Consider the following 19300-nt stretch of genomic DNA (forward strand, 5'->3'; position numbering starts at 1 on the left):
AATGTTAGTCCAGTCTTAATGACAAAAAATACATTATTTCCTTTCTTCTGTCAAATCATAGATTGTGTTAGTGTAAGTTCACTGAAATAGTCTGTTTGCACATATGCAACCTGAAAATGGATTTAACAAGTGAATCATGTAAATTATGGAGTTTGAAATAATACACACAAATCTGTAGAACACCTTTTATTGTGCCCCTGAGATCTTGAAAGATGTCTTCAACATGTCAGAAAAGTGAATGGACCAAGTGATTCACCGGATTAAATCAGATGATGTCAATGATGATGAAAAACTGAATATATACTAGCTAAAAAATTAAATAAAATTTGTACAAACTAGGTGTAAGTTGCAGACTTTTTTTTCCTTATAGAATGAAGTCCAAGAAAAAGATGATTCATTAAGTTTCACAGTTTTAAAAATAAAAAACAACAATAAATATTTGACCCTGCCCATGATAGAGTTTTTGTTCAGTCTTTAGATTCAGAAGTAATCCGCGGCTTTCCTCCTCTTGGGCAGCTGGAGGAGGTTGTCTGTGATGGAGGCCGGGTCCTGTGTGGCTGGTGTTCTGGTTTTTCCGGGAGTTGGTGTGCTGGAGGCAGTGGCTGGGCCTCCGAGAGGAGTATTAGAGCCCATGCTCCTGTGCGCAGGTGACGGGGTGTAGCTCGCCCTCAGCGCTTTATCTGTGTATTTGCTGGATGATCTGTTTACTAGACGCTGAAGGGCAGGAGACAGCGCTGCGGGACTCAGTCCCTTTGGAGTGAGGCTGCAATACATACAAATAATTAAGTACACAACATAAATCGTTTTAAAACGGCGTTTTAGAATGAAAACGATCCTCATCTACACTGGCGTTTCAGAAACGTTCTCCGTCTACACTACATAACCTAAAACGCATGTCACGTGACCATTCATGCAGGTACAGCCATAGATATGAATAGGTAGATTCCCTATTATTTAGATCGTGGACGCGTCTAGGTGCTTGGAGCGATCGAATTGGGAATCTACCTATAAATCTATGGGTACAACAATTTTTGCGCATGATGTTATTGTTTACACAGTCGTCAAGGATTCGCAGAGCAAATGTGGGGAGCCACGCCATCGTTTTCAAAAGTCTCAGTTTTGGTCTGTTTACACTGAAATGCGACCTTGTAGTTTTAAAAGTTGGAAACGTTTTTGAAGCTTTTTAAGGGGTCTGTGTTTTTTAGGGATCATGTTAGTTGGAGTGGTGTAAACAATAGGCGTAACCGTAGCAAAAGTTTTAAAAGGAAAACGCACTTATGTAAACAGGGCCTAATTTTCATTTGTAAACCAAAGATTCTCTTTTGTAAGTTACAGAGATATGATTTGTATGGCTGTGTTTTCTGTCCCCCACTGAAACTCTTTATATGGAAACTTATTTATGGTAAAAATACAGTGTCTGTGTCCAAAGTCTGAAATAGTGGTTGACTAATATTTTTACAAATAAAAAAAGAAAAAGCAAGTAACTACTGAAGCCGTTAAAAACGTAATGGCCAATGCCGAAAATGAAAGACTTGGCTTGCCAATATATCCAACCACTAGTCTGAAACCACACTGAAAATCTGGGATTTAATTTAAATCTAAAAATAAAGTTTTGGAATTCTGAAAATAAAATCTAGAAAATTAAGGTTTGAAAAGATACAAAATATGCAAGACATTGAGTTATTAATATATTTTGTGGTTAATCGTCAATAAAGCAAAATGGAGGATGACCCAAACACAAAGACATATGAAATTTCTTGTTAATTTTACAATTCAACTTTTCAATTAAATTGTTATCCTGATAATATAATTAAAATGCACACATTTTACATTTTCTTTAATTTAATCAGCATTTTTAATTACAAATAATAAAAAAACATTTTCAACCTAGACAAAAGAGTGTGAAATACAAACATACTTTACAATTTCATACTTCTTTTCTTTACCTTGCGAGGTTTTCAGTGACTTTGCGCAGCGCCTCTTGTTTCTTAGCTCTGTTTTTTGCTGCAGCCTCATTGGCCATTTTCAGTCCCAACCGCTCTCTTCTCCCAGGCTCTGGAATCTGGAAAACATCCATAAAAACATCCATTCATTATTTTTATTAAAATATTGAACAATAAGTGTAACAGTGCACACTGCCATCTAACACACATTGATTTTTTTTCTGATTACATAAAATGGGGTATCAATAAAACTCAAATATTCTGTTTAGTGAATAAAACCACTGACATTCTAATCAGAAATGAACTGGACCTTGAACAATGAACCGTGACTTCTCTCCACAAGTGGCGTATCTGAGCCATCCAGGCGAAATGGAGTGCTTTCAATCTCACCCCACGTCATCAGAGGAGACTCTGCAACACCTCAAAACGAACAAGCCACTCAGCAAACCATTACACGAGTACTTACATAAGCTTTCAAAAACTTTATGCTCTTCTGTTTCTAAAAAAAAAAACATTCTGATGTTAAAGCCTTTGCATAAATACTTACAATTAGGTTTGCATATAAATTGTGTAATAACTATAGTAGTAGGCATGGATTTCTATATTAAACTTAAACGAATCGATAAAATTAGTGGCACTCACCAGGAGCAGGGGAGGCTTCTCCTTCAAATCCGTAACCATTCACTTTGGGGGATAAGCTCTTTACCGTCTGGACCAACCTTCCCTTGTTTAAACTAGACCGAATGCAGAGCAGAGAAATGAGTTTAGTCATATTTCATGAAAGTGGTTTATGATCTGATGCTGCCCAATAAGTTGCAGAGGTCAGTGTTACCAGAGCATTGAGCGCAGCAGCTTGCTGGATTTGCGATTTGTTCAGGGCTTTACAGAAGGGGTCGACATCAAACCGAGTGTTCTTGTACAGGACCTCCCGTGGCTTCTTGAACAGTGTGTCATCTTTTTCACCTTGGGGAACAAAATAAACATGCAATTTACCGGATGGCTCCTTGGCCATATACATATTAAAAATGACACCAAAATGACTGCAATATTTATGATGTTGCTTGCATGCTGTTCATTTTCTATTTAATGCAGATCCTCATTGGGAAACTTTACCTTCAGGGTAGTACATGAGTGCATTTTTGGCCTTGTACTGCCATGTTTCCACTCCTGCCTTGGTGCACTCAAGTGCCTGTTTCTCTGTGGACGGTAGAGCGATGTTCTGCTCGTGCCTCTTTAAACACAGATAGAACAATAAACATTGTCAGAACTCAAAACAAGACCCACCAATACAAAACTCAGTGATATGTAGTAGCTTGTTGTGTTGTACCTCTTTGAATTAATTTTCTGCCTCCTAGAGCCACGCATGCCTCAGCTTGTCCTTGTCCTCCGCGAGCTCCATTATCTGCTCGAAGGATGCGTTGTCTTCACTCGTGTTTTTAGCAAGAAAACGGTCCAGAGACGGAAGATCCTTTTCCTCTGTTTTTTCAGCATCTTTTCCTGAAACATAACACAGGACACATGTAGCATATATCTTTAAAATTCCAAAAAAACACCCTCTGTAAAAACTGCAGATTTTGTGCATATGTAATTAGATAGAGCCTTGTTTGCATATTTAAATGTAAAAAATACAATAACACAAAACGGCTTTCAAAATGTACTTTAATCAAATGCGTAAGAGATGATATGTATTCGTTTTAGCAGCAGTCACTTACCATCCCCTTTCACTGCTCGGTGTTTGCTCTGCGAACATGAGGGAGATGCACTTCGACCATCTGGGGTCTCAAATGTTGAGGGAGTCGTGTCTAAATAGGAAGAAAATTATTTAAAAAACATTCAAGATATGTAGGAGTTTGCTGCTTCATCATCACCGATGCATCCTCTGCAGTGAATGGGTGCCGTCAGAATACAAACATCTAATAAAAACATCACAACAATCCAAAAATAATTAACACAACTCCATTCTATCAACGAATGTGTCTTGAGAAGCGAAAAGCTGTGTGTTTGTAAGAAATCCATTATAAAGGCAGTTTAACTTTAAAGCTTTATTACAAACATTTCGTTTTTTGCTTCACAGGATGTTAATTGATGGACTGAAGTCATGTGAATCAGTTGTGGATTATTGTGATGTTTTTATCAGCTGTTTGGACTCTCATTCTGACGGCACCCATTCACTCCAGAGGAGCCATTGTAAATTTTTAGTAAATTTTCATTTTTGAGTGAGCTACTTCCTTTGTTAATTGCAAACCGTTAAGAAACATCACTCACAGGGCACATAGGTTCGTGGGGTGTATTTAGCCATCACAGACCTGTATTTGATGGAGATTTCCCTCATTCGCTCCAGATCTCCGTTCTCCTCCGCTCCTTGAAGTTTGGAGACATCTGGGAAAAAGTCCCTCTGGATGATCTTCTCCAAACTTTAGGGAGAAATTGTGGTATGTGTGTTAGTAGCAAATCAAGGGAGAAGAATTTAAGCAGATATAAGCATGTTGTTTACAGGTGACACATTAAACTCAATCAGCTGTTCCTGTATAACACACTGTATGCTGATAAACGGCCTAAGGTTTGGTGTTTTGTGTAAACACTGTGGTGTTGAAGGTCACCGTCGTTATTTAATAATAATAAAAACAAAGCCAAAGTCAAACCAAGTGTATTCAAGGAACACATGGGCATTAAAACGGTATAACACAATACATTGTTGAATGTATTAAGTGTAATACAATGAATTATATCAGAAAATCCCCAGTATATAAGCCTGTCTTACCTCTATATATTGATCTTCATCAAGAATCTTCCTTTTCGGCTTCTTATTCTCTACAACATCATTCCTGACAGCGACTGTAGTAACATCAGACTTCACAGTTAAAGCTTTATCTTTGGACTCTGTCATATTTCTATTTTAACAGGAGAAACTGTTCTTTACAGTAACTGAAAGTCCAATTGCGTGAGACGTTGTTTACGTTTGCCTGTACGCTAAGTACTCTTTTTTTCTTTCTCTCTAACAAAATGCATTTAAGATGTGTTTAAAATGTATCTGTTGCACATTTGAACGATAACTCGCGATAAATGTTAATTTTAACCACCACTTGATTAAAAAAAAAAAAAAAAAAAAAAGACCGAAAATCCATAACAGCAGCCGAACGCTCGCTGGAAAAGCGTCTTCTACTGCGCATCATTTCCTGCGCGGAACACTGAAACAGAACGACTCTCCATCGCCACCTATTGAATAGCGACCGCGTTTGTTTTTGCCCCTTATTCGTACTGTACATGAACTTTTTAATGACTGAAGCAGCTTAACATTTCTTGTACACGTAAACACTTAAATAGCACATTACCTCAGGGAACATGGTAAGCGATAAACATATTATTTCAGTCCATAAGGTGCAATAAAAGGAATGCTAGGTGTCAAAGCCTTTAATATATCTTAGACAAGACACCACAGGTGAGTAAGGTACACATTTAGATATCAACATACTTCCCTAGTTGATTAATTACAGTAGTTTAAGACAATATCTGAAATGGCATGTCTAAATATGCAAATCAAACAATCTAAAATGTACATAACAGAAAATAATAAACACTTAAATGTGTATTTTGGATATTTTCTTTGCACTACTCTGAAAGAAAACATGTTATGGAGCACAAAACTGAGCACAACAATGGTTTTTCCTGTAGTGTCTTGCCTTAGCAGATAATATGAAGACATGTTCGCTTTTAATTATGTATTAATAAAAAATGCAAAGCTTCAGAGTCCCCAAAAATGAACCTCATGACTACAGAAAATTATATACAAAATATGCATTAAGACTAACAACATTTTAAATGTTACAGAATAGTTTGGCTGAAAGAACAAGAATCATCTGCCTTCACGATCACAGTCTGATACATATTAAAGTAGCTGTTTTATAAGAGATTAGCGAAATCATAGTCAGACGTAAAGAAGCAGCTGTTTCACTGTCACGTGTTACGCTAAATACAGAAGCCAGTCTGTCTGAAACTGGTTGCAATGGCGTACAAGGATCTTTTAATCAACATAAAGACCTGAACATCTGACCAGAGGCATAGCTAAAAACCACTGAATATTTAAATAAAATGTAACAGCAGTATGCTATTAAATGGATGGCTTATGTGATCCTGCACATGAACCGTATCATTAAGCCTTCAGTTTTTTAAAAAAAAGGCCAAAATATGGAATGGCAAAGACAACACTGCATAAAAATGATTTTCTTACTTGGCATTTTTAACTTGTTTTCCCATCATCGTTAAATGTTCTTAAAGGTGCTGTATGTAAGATTTTGACTCTACTAAAGCATATATATGTTTGCAGATATTTAAGAAACATGCTAAGTTAACATACTTGTTTATCTGAAAAACAATGCTACAGTCATTTATTCTTCTTTGAAAATGTGCGTTCCAGCCGGTATGTCTGTCGTTGTTTTGGTTTGTGAAACCCGCCCACTGCCAGGTTACCCAATTGTATTTCAGCACCCTGGGTTGCCAGTTGGCGGAAAACACAGCGCATTTCATTTCATTCATCGTCAAGTGTGCTTGTTCCTGTTTGTGAAGTCAATCTGGCAACATGCCTGTGCATCAAGTCTGAGGAGGAGGGGCCGGGTGAAAAAAACCCTCTCCAATATTTTGAATTTGGACTGCAATACCTAGTTCAACCACTCGGTGTCAATCCTACATACAGCACCTTTAAATCGAGATATATTTGCTTAAGAATTATTTAAGATGAAAAATGTATTTCTGAAAAATGTATCACAATCAAGTGAATTTATGCTTAAAGCAAGAAATAAATGTCAAATGGGTATGAAAAATAATCTTGTTTTTCTTTTGATTTGCGTATATCTTTTTAGGTTTTAAGCATAAACACTTAATTTTGTTCTTTTTATTCGGAAAACGAGACTTAGTTTATTTTGTTTCTCAAAAAAATGTTTAGATACTTGTATTGTTTTTTTGTTGCAGTGAACACTGAAATATGTACAGGTGTTTATAGGTGAAGTGTGTAATTTCTGCAACATCGAACAGAATGAACTAGTTTTAAACAAAAGGACGCTCACTGAAGCCATGCATTTCTATTTTTCCGTTACGCATTCTTGAGGTCACAACTTGTCTTTATTTTTGCAAATCCGTTTGATGCTGCTAGTGCTAGAAACTACACACCTCAAGCTCCTATTAGTCACATTTGGATATAACAGAATTAAAGTAATAAATACAGACTGCTAAGATGTGATAATAGAGGCCCAGTGTCTTGTAGCAAAGTTCAGCACGGGACCTTCTTTGCCCTTTGGGAGCTTCCTGGCAAGTCGCTGTGAGGTCAAGAGCAAAGGCACATATTTCGAAGCAGAAGTGATGAAATCACCGCAAATCCATCACGGTCACACTTCCGTCTGTGATGGTGACGTGGTGACTAGCCTGAGCACAAAACACAGATGCAGAACATTCATTATAGTGCACATAAGGTTAAAGCACAAAGCAGATCAATAAAATGAAGTTTAAGGAACAGTTCACCCAAAAATGAAAATTAGCTGAAAACGTACTCACCCTCAGGCCATCCAAGATGTAGGTGAGTTTGTATGTTCATCAAAACAGATTTGGAGAAATTTAGCTTTACATCACTTGCTCACCGATGGATCCTCTGCAGTGAATGGGTGCCGTCAGAATGAGAGTCCAAACAGCTGATAAAAACATCACAATAATCCACACCACTCCTGACTATCATTAACATCTTGTGACATGAAAAACTGCATGTTTTGTAAGAAACAAATCCATCATTACAATCTTTTTAGCTTTTAACTAAAACCATTAGCTTCTGGCTAAAATACGAGTCCTCTATAACATTGCTTTCTCCAGTGAAGTCATCTCATCTGAATCAGGAGAGAAATACGCACAGATCAAGCACAGTTTACAATCAAAAATCAGTCCATAATAGCTCTAAACAAATAAGTTGGTGGATTTTGTTGTGAAAGAACAACAGGAGATGGACTTTTTCACTAGAGGAAGTGTTATTATGGATGATAAACTGGTTATTTTGGTCAGAAACGATGGTTTTAAAGTTAAAACTCTCTACTGATGGATTTGTTTACAAAGAAACTTTTTGCTTCACAGTGTGTTAATTGATTGACTGGAGTGGTGTGGATTATTGTGATGTCTTTATCAGCTGTTTGAACTCTCATCCTGACGGCACCCATTCACTACAGAAGATCCATTAGTGAGCAAGTGATGTAATGCTAAATTTCTTTAAATCTGTTGGATTAATTAGTGAGAATGTTATGTATTTCTGATTTTTTTTTTTGATGTTTTGTTTTAGGTTTTATTTTTAGTTGTTTGAGGATTCACTGATCTCTAATCATGCACCACTCACAGAGAAGAGGGGCGGCTCTCTTGGATGCGGGTGGAATCCTCTTTGTTTGCAGGAACAGATCTCGTCCATCCCGTGGTCTGTCAGCCGAAAGTAGCCAGTCCTGGAACACAAGTTATCAGACTGTTATTTTTCCATTAAACATGCTAACTAACACTCAAACTAATTAACGTGGCGTATAGCCAAAAAACGTACTCATTAAATTTAGGTGAGCACACAATGGCTATAGACTCTGGAAGCATGATTTGATAAGAGCAATGTGTGTGCAGGTCCACACTGGATAAAAAGGCCGTCTGGGTCGGGTGGGTCATATATACATAAAAAAAGAGAGATTGATTATTCTCAAGACACATAATCACAGTGATACTGTTAAAAAAAAAAGGACTATACAGAAAACATCATACATGAATCCAGCCCAGAGTAATGAGATCATTCTGATCCTGGATTAGGAAAAGTTCCTCCTCGTTCTCTGTGTCACAGTAATCTGGTCCTCCACTCTGTTTGGGCACGATCACGTGTGTCACTGTGAAGGCGTTCTTCATCTGTGGACGAAGACATCAGAGTGTTTTGTGATTTGCTCATCATAATTTCCTCAGACGTGTTATTAAAGGTTGCAGTTTGCACAAATTATATACAAGAGATAGTAAGATTTATATACACTTCCATTCAAAATGTATTATTTTTTCCATTCGTTTTTTGAAAGACATTAATCCTTTTTTTTTTTTTTTTTAGCAGGAATGCATTAATTCAGCCAAAAACTGCAGTAAAGACCTTTATAATGTTACACAGATTTCATTTCAAATAAATGCTTTTCTTTTGAACTTTCCATTCATCAATGAAAAAAACACTATTTTGTCAGTCTGTCTGTTTGTGTCTGAGCATGTTTTGGATGTACCAGCTTGCCACAGAGAATCCCACAGGTCTCCACGGTTCGTGCTGTGTTGGCATCTGCTAGCTTTAAAAACCTTTGGCACAGCTCGGTGGGCACAAAGAGCTGCCGCAAGCCATTTACCAGTGCACCTAAGAAAACACATATAATCTCAACTTAATTACTGAACAATTGTAATGCATGTAGGTCAGCAATGAATAAAGAAGTGCGAACTGAGAGGCCTCACTGTGTCCTGCACTGACTGGAACACTAGGCTTCAGTGAGCGGTCAAACGCTGGGAGGGATGAAGTTTGAGAGACATGGTTCGGGGTTCCTCCGGGGCTCGTCGGCGGTGAAAACGAGGCCTGTGGAGGCCCTTGTATGTCAGGCACCAGGAGATCTCGGGGAGAGGTGGGTGACACCGGGACGCTGAACTCCTGCACGATGCGCTGGCGTGACTTCTCCAGCTGCTGCTTGCGGATCATCTCCTCAAAGGCACTGAACTGCTCCTGCTCGCGCTCACGCTGCTGCTGCTCGGCCTGTCTCTGCTTCTCGGCCTCCTGCTCCCACTGTTTGGCCACTTCTCGAGCATGGGCCTCATCCTCCGCTCGCTGCCAGGAGTCACACACTCGTCAATAAGCACTATTACTTGAATTAGTTTGCAGGCATCATTTAAGAAAAATCTGCCCACCTTTCGGACAAGATATTCGGCGTGTTCTTTTTCGTAGTGCTTGAGAAGCAGCTTTTTCAGTTCCTCAGCTTTCGGAAAAGCAACTTCCTTTAATTTCTAGGATGGAAAATAAGGGATATTCATTAGCTTGAGATATTCTCTCACATTTGGCATGCTTATGAAACGTTTAACTTTCCAGAGGAAGAGGAAACTCTTACCCTCATCGTTTCTTTCTTCTCAGGAATGTTGGCTGTTTTATATTCACGATGTTTAGGAAGTTTTTCAATAAACAACCTAAAAGGAAAAAAAAAACGCAGGAACATTATTGATTATTTTCAAAATATTATCATTCAATAATAATATTTATGCATATTTATTATTTATATAATATGTTCTAAAATGTAATTTTATTATATAAACTTATTTTAATTTTTATAAATTTTATTTTTAATATATTTAGTTTTGATGTTTAATAAATGTTTATTTCCTAGTATATTAAGAAATGTATTTCTAGTAAATAACAAGATCACGCAAATGGTTTTATGACTTTTTATGTTTTATGATTTTATGAAATGTAATGGAATTTTTTTAATAAATGGAAATTTGAGGGTGCAAAAAAAATTTAATATTGAGAAAATCACCTTTAAAGTTGTCCAAATGAAGTTCTTAGCAATGCAAATTACTAATCAAAAATTAAGTTTTGATATATTTACGGTAGGAAATTTACCAAATATCTTCATGGAACATGATCTTTACTTAATATCCTCGTGATTTTTTGCCATAAATAAAAAAAATTATAATTTTGACCCATACTGTGTATTGTTGGCTATTTCTACAAATACACCCGTGCTACTTATGACTGCTTTTATTTCTAATTATTTATAATAAACAGCAAAATCACTCAAATCAGAGTTTTAAACTATCTGTACATCCTAAATTTTGTTTTTTGAAATAGGATTGCAAAAATGGCAAATCTTAAAATAAATAGAACATAAAACAGATCAGCTTATATAATGTTTAGTTTGACCTCCTAACAATGGCGATCAATATTTTATGACGGTTAAGCACCTCTTTTCACTTATCAGTAGCCAAAAAAGGGAGAGTGAACAGTTTAATGAATCTGATATGTGCAATCCATAACCAAGGTGCCAGGCATTTGGCACTTCCAGGGCGCTCTTGTTGTACTTACGTGATGTACTTATTGTAAAGAATGAATGCATGCTCTACATTCCCCTCCTCTGCATAGATGTTGGCCATTCTGATGATTTCCATCCCGGAGCGGAAGTACCGGCGAGGCGGCACATCCTCGCTGACGTCCACAGAGCTGCCCAGCTTGATGAGAGCGCGGAGCCTCTCCTCAGACGGCAGACCGGAGTCACTGTGCTCAGACATGATGGCTCCTGCCTGCAGATCAATAACACACAGTTTACACTGCTGGGGTGGAGTTACTTCTTTAAAAAGTGAGTGATGTGACATACAGCCACGTATGGTGACCCATACTCAGAATTCGTGCTCTGCTTTTTTAACCCATCCAAAGTGCACACACACAGCAGTGAACACACACACACACTGTGAACACACACCCGGAGCAGTGGGCAGCCATTTATGCCGCGGGTTGGAGGTTCGGTGCCTTGCTCAAGGGCACCTCAGTCATGGTATTGCCAGCCCGAGACTCGAACCCACAACTTTTAGGGTTAGGAGTTAAACTCTCTAACCACTAGGCCACGACTTCCCCAAAGGTAATGACTTTCTATGTAAGGCAATGAAGTTGATACTCTAAAAAGGGGTTTCAAGAAGCATTTGGGCACTTTAAAATGTCTGAAAGTCATTGCATTAGACATCAAAATATGATATCAAGTGTTACTGTAACATGCTAATACATGGTCTTTACTCAGAACTGGAACAGGTGTTGTTTTATAACAAAATAAATGTCACTTGGTTTGATATTTTGTTTTCTAATTCATTTACTTTTACACACTGCTAATATGTATAAAATACTTTTCGGCGCCTTTATGTAATTTAAATATGTACAATAATATGCACTCTTTTTAATAAGCTGATGATACTCGACTTTAACTTTAAAGGAGTCTGGTGGCACCCGTTATTGACAGGCCAACCACCAGCAACAAACAATGACAGCAAGACAAGTCTCGCAGGAGGGTAAAATAACTTTCCTACCTGATTTCACCGCACTTCTTTGCGCTTTCAAAGATGCTTTGACGTTTTTATCTCATATATTTTCGTCATATTTAGTAAACATTGTGAAAACAAAGCTTGTAGTGTTCAGATTAGCTGTGATATCACTAGACTTCCTGGATCGTAGGGAAAGACCCCGCCCACTGCAGTCAGCTGACGGTGAGGTCATGCCTCACGTTGACCAATCACGAAGCACTTCTAAGCATTTTTTTTTAGAGCTACGTGTTTCTATCACTTGATGCTTGTATGTTCCTTCAGGATGATGGAACTCGAATTAAATGACATTAATGCTGTTGCTTTTAATTCTATTTTTCTGTTTTATATATATTTTTAACAAAATACTGCCTGAAATTTGTTGCTAACTTCTATTTCGAGGTAAAATTGTATTTAAAAACAAAAAAAAATCTTTAGATTTTTAAATAATGATAAAAATGGAACATTCAAATTACACCAATGTTAGAAATGCAAGGTTAGTTTTATTCTCTCTCTCTATCTATATATCTTTGTACTTATTTATAATGTCAAATAATTATTAAAATAAAAATAACTTTTTGTAATATCCCATAAAAACACAGCAATTATTGTTTTGTATATTTAAATTTTGCCCTCATCACAGTTGTGATGACCAGATATCTGCTACTTATTATTATCAAGTTATCTAAAACACCAAGAAAAGGTTTGCATAATTACAAGCGATTGTGCAGATAAACCTTTTATTAGGTTGATCTCAACCTGGGTTCTCTCGGATCACTGAGAACATCTGATAAGCAGACCTAAATAATAGATCACACACCACCCATAATATGTTAACTGATAAAAAAAAAATAAAAAAATACAAAATGTGTAAAATATAATAATAAAACAACTGTAATTGCACTTGCAATGGTGTTTAATATTTCACTTCATTTAAAACGAAAGGAAAGCTAGATCAGCTGCAGTTATAGATTATGTGTGTGAATTATATTTGCTGGATAAAATGACCTACTAACAGATGACCATGACAAAACTTAGTAGTAATATTATTATTAGCTAGTAGAGTCTAATAAAACAGTCAACCTCTTCAGGAGACCAAACTCATCGAAGAAAAAGTAAAAAGCACGGTTCCTCCACAACCACTGCACTGGCAGTTTGTGTTCAGAAAAAGCACACTCCAGCGGTTTAGGTTGAAAATGTGAAGTCTCTTTGTTTCAGCGAGGGGTCCTATCTTTCGGACCTTTCCGGTGTCTATATCGAGGTTTACGGTGATGCCCTGGAGGTCTCGTGGATCCCCCTGGAGGCGCGCCTGGATTGTGGTATGGTTGGAAAAACCTTTCGGAGGGAAGCGGAGGTGGATAATGTCCGAAGTGCAATCCTCTGACGCTCTGGTTGGGAAAACAGGGTCTCACGCCCTGCGGTGGATGAGGAATCAAGGGCGGACGGAAGAACTGGTGCTCAGGTGGCCCGAACCAAGTCATGTTGTTCTTCTGGTGAAACGGTCTGAGGAGAAAATGTGAGATTGAGTAAAGAAACAGCTGTCATACAGGAAGAAAACTATTTTGATATCATGTTGTCTAAAGATTTGATGATTTGAGCTTACGAAAATTGATTCTGGGGTTCCCCGTGCCATTGGTGATGCCCTTGTCCAATAAAAGAAGGATCGTGGTTATGCTGTTCCCTTCGGTGATGATGATGATGATGGTGATGACGAGGAGGAACATCATCATCTTGTGGCTCGTTTGCAAGTCCCTGGGCGGGTTCTTGGTCTGGTTCCTCCATTCCCTCATTACTACACAAAATATTGCAAAGTTAATTGCAATTAGTTATCTTTTTTTTTTTTTTGAAATGGAACAGTTGATTGAACATTAAGACAAATTATAAAATAAAATCTAAAAAAGTTTGCATATGTGTTTTATGTTTTGTATCATATTCGACACATTAGGGGTTTTTATGGCTCATATAGTAGGACATAGTGAAAATATGAAACTTATAATCAAGGAGGAAAAAAAATGAGCCCAAACTGAGCAAATATATACAATTTGGTGAAGTTACTGATATTTATATGGTCAAAAACAGAGTTCTATGTAACTGCATAACTGACTACTTACATAAAATGCATATAAATATCACTTGTTGTCTTAGTAAGATGATATGAAATGCTTAGTTTTTATTGTGGGAGGCAAAAGATTTAATGCAATCCAATACAATGACAATTAAGAGATGACGATTCAAATCGGCCTGTCCCTCTGACCTCTACTACTACGCTCTCTATTCCAGTTGGTCTCTGGAACTGCCAGTCTGCGGTTAACAAAGCAGACTTCATTTCTTCTATTGCTACTCATTCCGGTCTCAACCTCATGGCACTGACTGAGACTTGGATCAAACCTAAAGACACTGCCACTCTCTCCTCCTTCTCTCCACTCTCAGAGACGGACGTTTCCAAACTTGTCCTGTCCAGTCATCCTACTACTTGTCCACTTGTTCCGATCCCCACTCACCTCCTTCAAGCGATTTCTTCTTCAGTCATACCTTCACTTACTAGCATTATCAACTCCTCTCTTCACTCTGGAACATTTCCCTCAGCATTTAAGCAGGCTCGGGTAAGCCCACTGCTGAAGAAACCATCTCTAAATCCAGCACTTCTAGAAAACTACAGACCGGTATCCCTTGTTCCATTCATTGCAAAGACACTTGAGCGAGCTGTGTTCAACCAGCTCTGTGTTTCTTGTACAGAACAACCTCCTGGACAGCAACCAATCTGGCTTCAATGACAGATGACACTCAACTCTACTTCTCATTCCAACCAGATGACCCGACGGTAGTTGCTCGCATTGCAGTCTGTCTGAGTGACATTTCTAGCTGGATGAATGACCATCACCTTCAGCTCAACCTTACTAAGACAGAACTGCTGGTGGTTCCAGCTAACCCATCGTTTCATCACAGCTTCTCTATACAGCTGGGTTCGTCAACCATAACTCCTTCCAGGACAGCCAGAAACTTAGGAGTTGTGATGGATCATCAGTTAAGCTTCACAGACAACATTGCTACAATGACCCGGTCCTGCAGATTTGCCTTATACAACATTAGGAAGATTAGACCCTTTCTGTCAGAGCAAGCCACCCAACTTCTTGTCCAATCTCCTGTTCTCTCCAGACTGGACTATTGTAATGCTCTCCTGGCGGGCCTTCCTGCATGTACTATCAAGCCTCTACAACTGATCCAGAATGCAGCAGCGAGGGTTGTCTTCAATGAGCCAAAAACAGCTCATGTTACTCCTCTCCTCATTAAGGTACACTGGTTACCAGTAGCCGCTCGCATCAAATTCAAGGTACTGATGCTTGCCTACAAAACGACCATTGGCATGGCACCAACATACCTAAGCTCACTAGTTCAACCTTATGCGCACTCCAGAAATTTGCGCTCTGCAAGTGAACGACGCCTTGTGGTGCCATCCCAAAGAGGTTCAAAATCACTCTCACGGACCTTGTCCTGGACTGTGCCCAGCTGGTGGAATGAACTCCCGATCTCAATTTTTCGCCAGCACTTAAACAACTAATACTTGTACTTACCCTTCTCTTTTCTTGTCTATCATATTCTTAAAAAAAAAAAAAAAAAAAAAAAAAAAAAAAAAACCTGGCTATGTGTTCTGTACTAGACTAACTGAGACTTGTCATGGCACTTGTATACTGTTGTTGTTCTCTTGTTGATCTGATTGCTTCTATTGTTCTCATTTGTAAGTCGCTTTGGATAAAAGCGTCTGCTAAATGATTAAATGTAAATGTAAATGAACAAACAAACATTTCTTAAAAGACTGATGATCATAATTGATAGTCACGTGATTTTTCTATAAAAAAAAAAATGGTGTATGAATAATCAAGTAACCATAAGTTGTATCATATCATATCTTAACCATATCTTGGATATTACAAACAATATAAAAGTTCTTTTGTTTACTTTTTAAAAATCAGTAAAGATTTCAAAGAAAAAAAAGAAGTGTACCATGACCTGAACATTTCTATAATGTTACTAAAAGGCCTTTTACTTGCTAAAAAGTTCTAAACTATGCATCAGGCGGCAGAAGGCATGTAGTAGACTAGTTTTAATCATGCTGATAATTTAGAGGCCTTAGAAATTCATGTATTAAATACAATACAGTGTGCTTTACATGGCTCTAATGGCATGTAGAAGAGCTCACCTTCTCTTGGGCCCTGTCCTCAGGTCTTCAAGATAATTCTGCCTTTCAATTGAGTGTCCCCTTGATTCATTGAATACTTGGAAGAAATCAGAGCATTCAAATAAAAATACCTAAAAGCATGCAAATACATGCAGTAAGTTTAAGTGAGCATACTTACAATCAATCGCTTTTTGGGGGTTCATCCCATCAACATCGATAAGGTATCTATGACACAATATTTAATAGTGACAACTGCTGGATGCACTAGCTCAATATGAAAAATGAGCAAAAAGAAAGTAATTTTACTCACCGACATATTAAATAGCCGGTGCGATTCAAACCATGCGTACAATGAACACCAATCAGCTTATCTGTTATAAAAAAAAAGTTAAATAAACATGTAAATGTTGCAACCTAATTTACTTCTGTAATATGACATGTTTCTCAGTGAAATTAGATATTAAACATTAGGATGGGTCATTAAAAAAAAAAAAGGACAGCATTCAAAATCTTTGCAATTTGATGAGCATTATTTGTCTTTTGAATAACATGCATTGATGAATTGTTCACTATACAACCAGGAACATGCACTGCGGTTTAAAAATAATAAAAAAAAAAAAGAAATTAATATTTTTATTCACCAAGGCTGCATTGAATTAATCAAAAGTTATATTTAGCATGTTACAAAAGATATCAATTTCTAATAAATGCTGTTATTTTGAACTTTCTATTCATCAAGGAATCCCGAAATCCATAAAAATATTAAGCAGCACAACTGTTTTCAACATTAATAATAATAATAATAATAATACATTTTTTGAGCATCAAATCAGCATGTAAGAAGAACGATTTCTGAAGGATCATGTGATAATGAAGACCAGAGTAATGGCTGCTGAAAATATTCAGCCATTTACCAATACAGGAATAAATTATATTTTAAAATACATTCAAATGGAAAATAGTTATTTTAAATTGTAATAATATTTCACAATTTTTTATGTATTTTTGATTAAATAAACGCAGTCCTGGTGAGCATAATAGTCTTTTTTCAATAACATTTTAAAAAATCTTACCAGCCCAAAACCTTTGAAATTGAAAGTCTGAGTCTGAATTGAAGTAATTTCTGATTTCCCCTTAATTTATTTAACTATAACTTACCGTTGTTTTCATTATCACGCAGAAAATGCCTGATGGCCTTCTTGAAGCTGAGAATCGTGGCATCGTTTGGCACTTCATGCCCTGCTGTGAAGATCTTCAGATGGTACAGTGTGTTTGGCAAATCCTGAAACAAACACGATCACACATTTAGAGACAATCAGTACAACCACGTCCCTCCACCCTGACAAAAACTCATCAACTCCAATCTCGTCAAGCTGGATTCTCCAGCAGGGAGGAGATGTTTACACATTCATGATGAGAAAATATAATTATTTAGTCTTCAGTTCCTACCTCTGCTTTGTAATAGCGGGTTGTGAAGGTCAGATCAACGATGAGACCCAGTTCTTGTCCTTCCTTCTCCAACATACGCACAAGATCAAACGGTCCAAAGGCTTCTGACTGCGTCAAATGATATCTGAAAGACTACAAGAGAAAGCACTGGAATTAAATCTAAGCTCTCACGCACATTTCAAACAGGTGGAGGATTTGTCAATGTCTTCAAACCTGTTTTAAGGGGACTTTAAAGGCGATGAAGCGAGTTCCAGGGATCCGTTTACCCACTGATGTATAGTCTGTCCATCTAAAGGAGACACACAACTTTAGCAAACCATCCTTGAAGCTTAACTTCAGTTAATGAACCTTATGAAGCAAGTTAAATTATAAAAACCAACCTGTCAGGAACACCATTTTTCTTTTTTGCAGGCATGTCTTCACAGCAGCTTGGCCCATAAAACACAGCTATGTCTGAATACATACAAATCGTGAGCAGAATTCGTACAAACTCCAAAACATGAACTATTTGTGAATTAGTTTGATTACGTGTCAGATATGAGGGTTACATATGACGTTAAGTATCAGTGACTGGTTTGGTTTCACTTCTAACTATTACCAAAACAAACTTCATTTAACAGATTCTGGCTTAATCAGTCTCTTTAGGCGTGTTCACGCCCTGTATTCCATCACAACAGATATTATAATTAAATACAATAAAAAAAATAATGTATTTTACTGAAAAGTAAACCATTAACGTTACCTCTGTAAGATTCTCCCACTTCCACGTTACCGACCCGACACACAGTAGCGTGCCCAGCTCCAGCTGACGTAATTCATCTGCAGGGGACCGCGCGCTCTGCTGCCGCGCTCAGGCCGGGAGGTGAACCTGCAACCCGAACACGACTGAAGCGCTTGCATGCATGGTGATTCAAGGCTGGCTTTGAATATGCCAAAAAAAACATGGTTAGGCCTAGTACACTTTTACTACAATAAAACCATGGTTAATTTATAATAAAGGGTTTGAATGGGCATGGTACTTCTGTTCCAAATTCAAATGGAACAAAAGTCACAAAAGTCTTGTGCCACTCAAATGAACACTCAATTAAAAAAAGGGGTGTAAATAAGATTCCAGTCAGTTTGGGGTTGCTCCATACTGCTCACTTTATCCCTTCAACACTTTTAATTGAGAAATAAATTAATCATTAATATATATTAATATAATAACTTCACATTTTTAGAGCGCAAGCATGAATATGGCTCTGAACATTATTTTGAGTAACTTGATAACATAAGTAAACATAATAAACTTGAGCTATTTGAATGCATGGCAGAAGAACAAAGAACTGAACTCTCACACACCAGGAAACACTTGGGGAAGTCTGGCACACATGCAGGAAAAGCTGCAATGTTCGAAATCGAAAGCAATGTTTCTCTGGAACCACTTGTGACTAGATAAATAATTGAGTTTTTTGACTTTGGTTGGTTTCAAATCCCATTTGTTTATTATAATATCTGTTGGCCAGTTCTTATTCTTGTATGTAAAATTTTGATAATTGTTTAGTTCAGATTATAGGTGAACATTATGTAGAACAGCTTTAACACTAAATGAAACCCGCAGACCATGGGAATTAGATTCTTTACCAGGGAAGAAGACAGACTGATAAACGAGTGAGGAAGTCTG

The 19300-nt window shown here is 37.5% G+C and overlaps 2 protein-coding genes and 1 pseudogene across 2 annotated transcripts; all 3 read right to left on the reverse strand.

The window, feature by feature from the left end:
* Positions 1-175: 175 nt before the first annotated feature.
* Positions 176-4832, reverse strand: LOC109097812 (annotated as a pseudogene).
* Positions 3655-12197, reverse strand: LOC109097813 (STAM-binding protein-like A). The gene is made up of 11 exons (XM_042733075.1): positions 12021-12197; positions 11032-11246; positions 10061-10136; positions 9864-9959; positions 9420-9783; positions 9200-9324; positions 8709-8846; positions 8500-8612; positions 8308-8407; positions 4250-7358; positions 3655-3745 (listed from the first exon to the last, which is right to left on the reverse strand). The coding sequence occupies exons 2-10, from the start codon at positions 11232-11234 to the stop codon at positions 7302-7304; spliced, it is 1272 nt and encodes a 423-aa protein (XP_042589009.1). The 5' UTR covers positions 11235-11246; positions 12021-12197; the 3' UTR covers positions 3655-3745; positions 4250-7301.
* A 712-nt stretch (positions 12198-12909) lies between these two features.
* dusp11 (dual specificity phosphatase 11 (RNA/RNP complex 1-interacting)) lies at positions 12910-18528 on the reverse strand. Its single transcript, XM_042733076.1, has 10 exons — positions 18380-18528; positions 18018-18090; positions 17851-17926; positions 17638-17769; positions 17347-17470; positions 16499-16559; positions 16367-16413; positions 16210-16285; positions 13615-13803; positions 12910-13514 (listed from the first exon to the last, which is right to left on the reverse strand). Exons 2-10 carry the CDS (start codon positions 18050-18052, stop codon positions 13226-13228), a joined length of 1029 nt encoding a protein of 342 aa, XP_042589010.1. The 5' UTR covers positions 18053-18090; positions 18380-18528; the 3' UTR covers positions 12910-13225.
* Positions 18529-19300: the final 772 nt, after the last annotated feature.

Source organism: Cyprinus carpio, chromosome B10 (genome assembly GCF_018340385.1).
Source record: "Cyprinus carpio isolate SPL01 chromosome B10, ASM1834038v1, whole genome shotgun sequence".
Classification (NCBI taxonomy): Eukaryota; Metazoa; Chordata; class Actinopteri; order Cypriniformes; family Cyprinidae; genus Cyprinus; species Cyprinus carpio.

Coding starts and splice junctions, on each gene's coding strand:
- dusp11 (XM_042733076.1), bottom strand. CDS start 18,052: ATGCCTGCAAAAAAGAAAAATGGTGTTCCTGACAG. Junction 17,927..18,017: donor AAAAATGGTGTTCCTGACAG/GTTGGTTTTTAT, acceptor TGTCTCCTTTAG/ATGGACAGACTATACATCAG. Junction 16,286..16,366: donor CCCCCAAAAAGCGATTGATT/GTAAGTATGCTC, acceptor ATTTCTTCCAAG/TATTCAATGAATCAAGGGGA.
- LOC109097813 (XM_042733075.1), bottom strand. CDS start 11,234: ATGTCTGAGCACAGTGACTCCGGTCTGCCGTCTGAGGAGAGGCTCCGC. Junction 9,960..10,060: donor AGAAGAAAGAAACGATGAGG/GTAAGAGTTTCC, acceptor TTTCCATCCTAG/AAATTAAAGGAAGTTGCTTT. Junction 7,359..8,307: donor GAGAGCCGCCCCTCTTCTCT/GTGAGTGGTGCA, acceptor TTTTGTGCTCAG/GCTAGTCACCACGTCACCAT.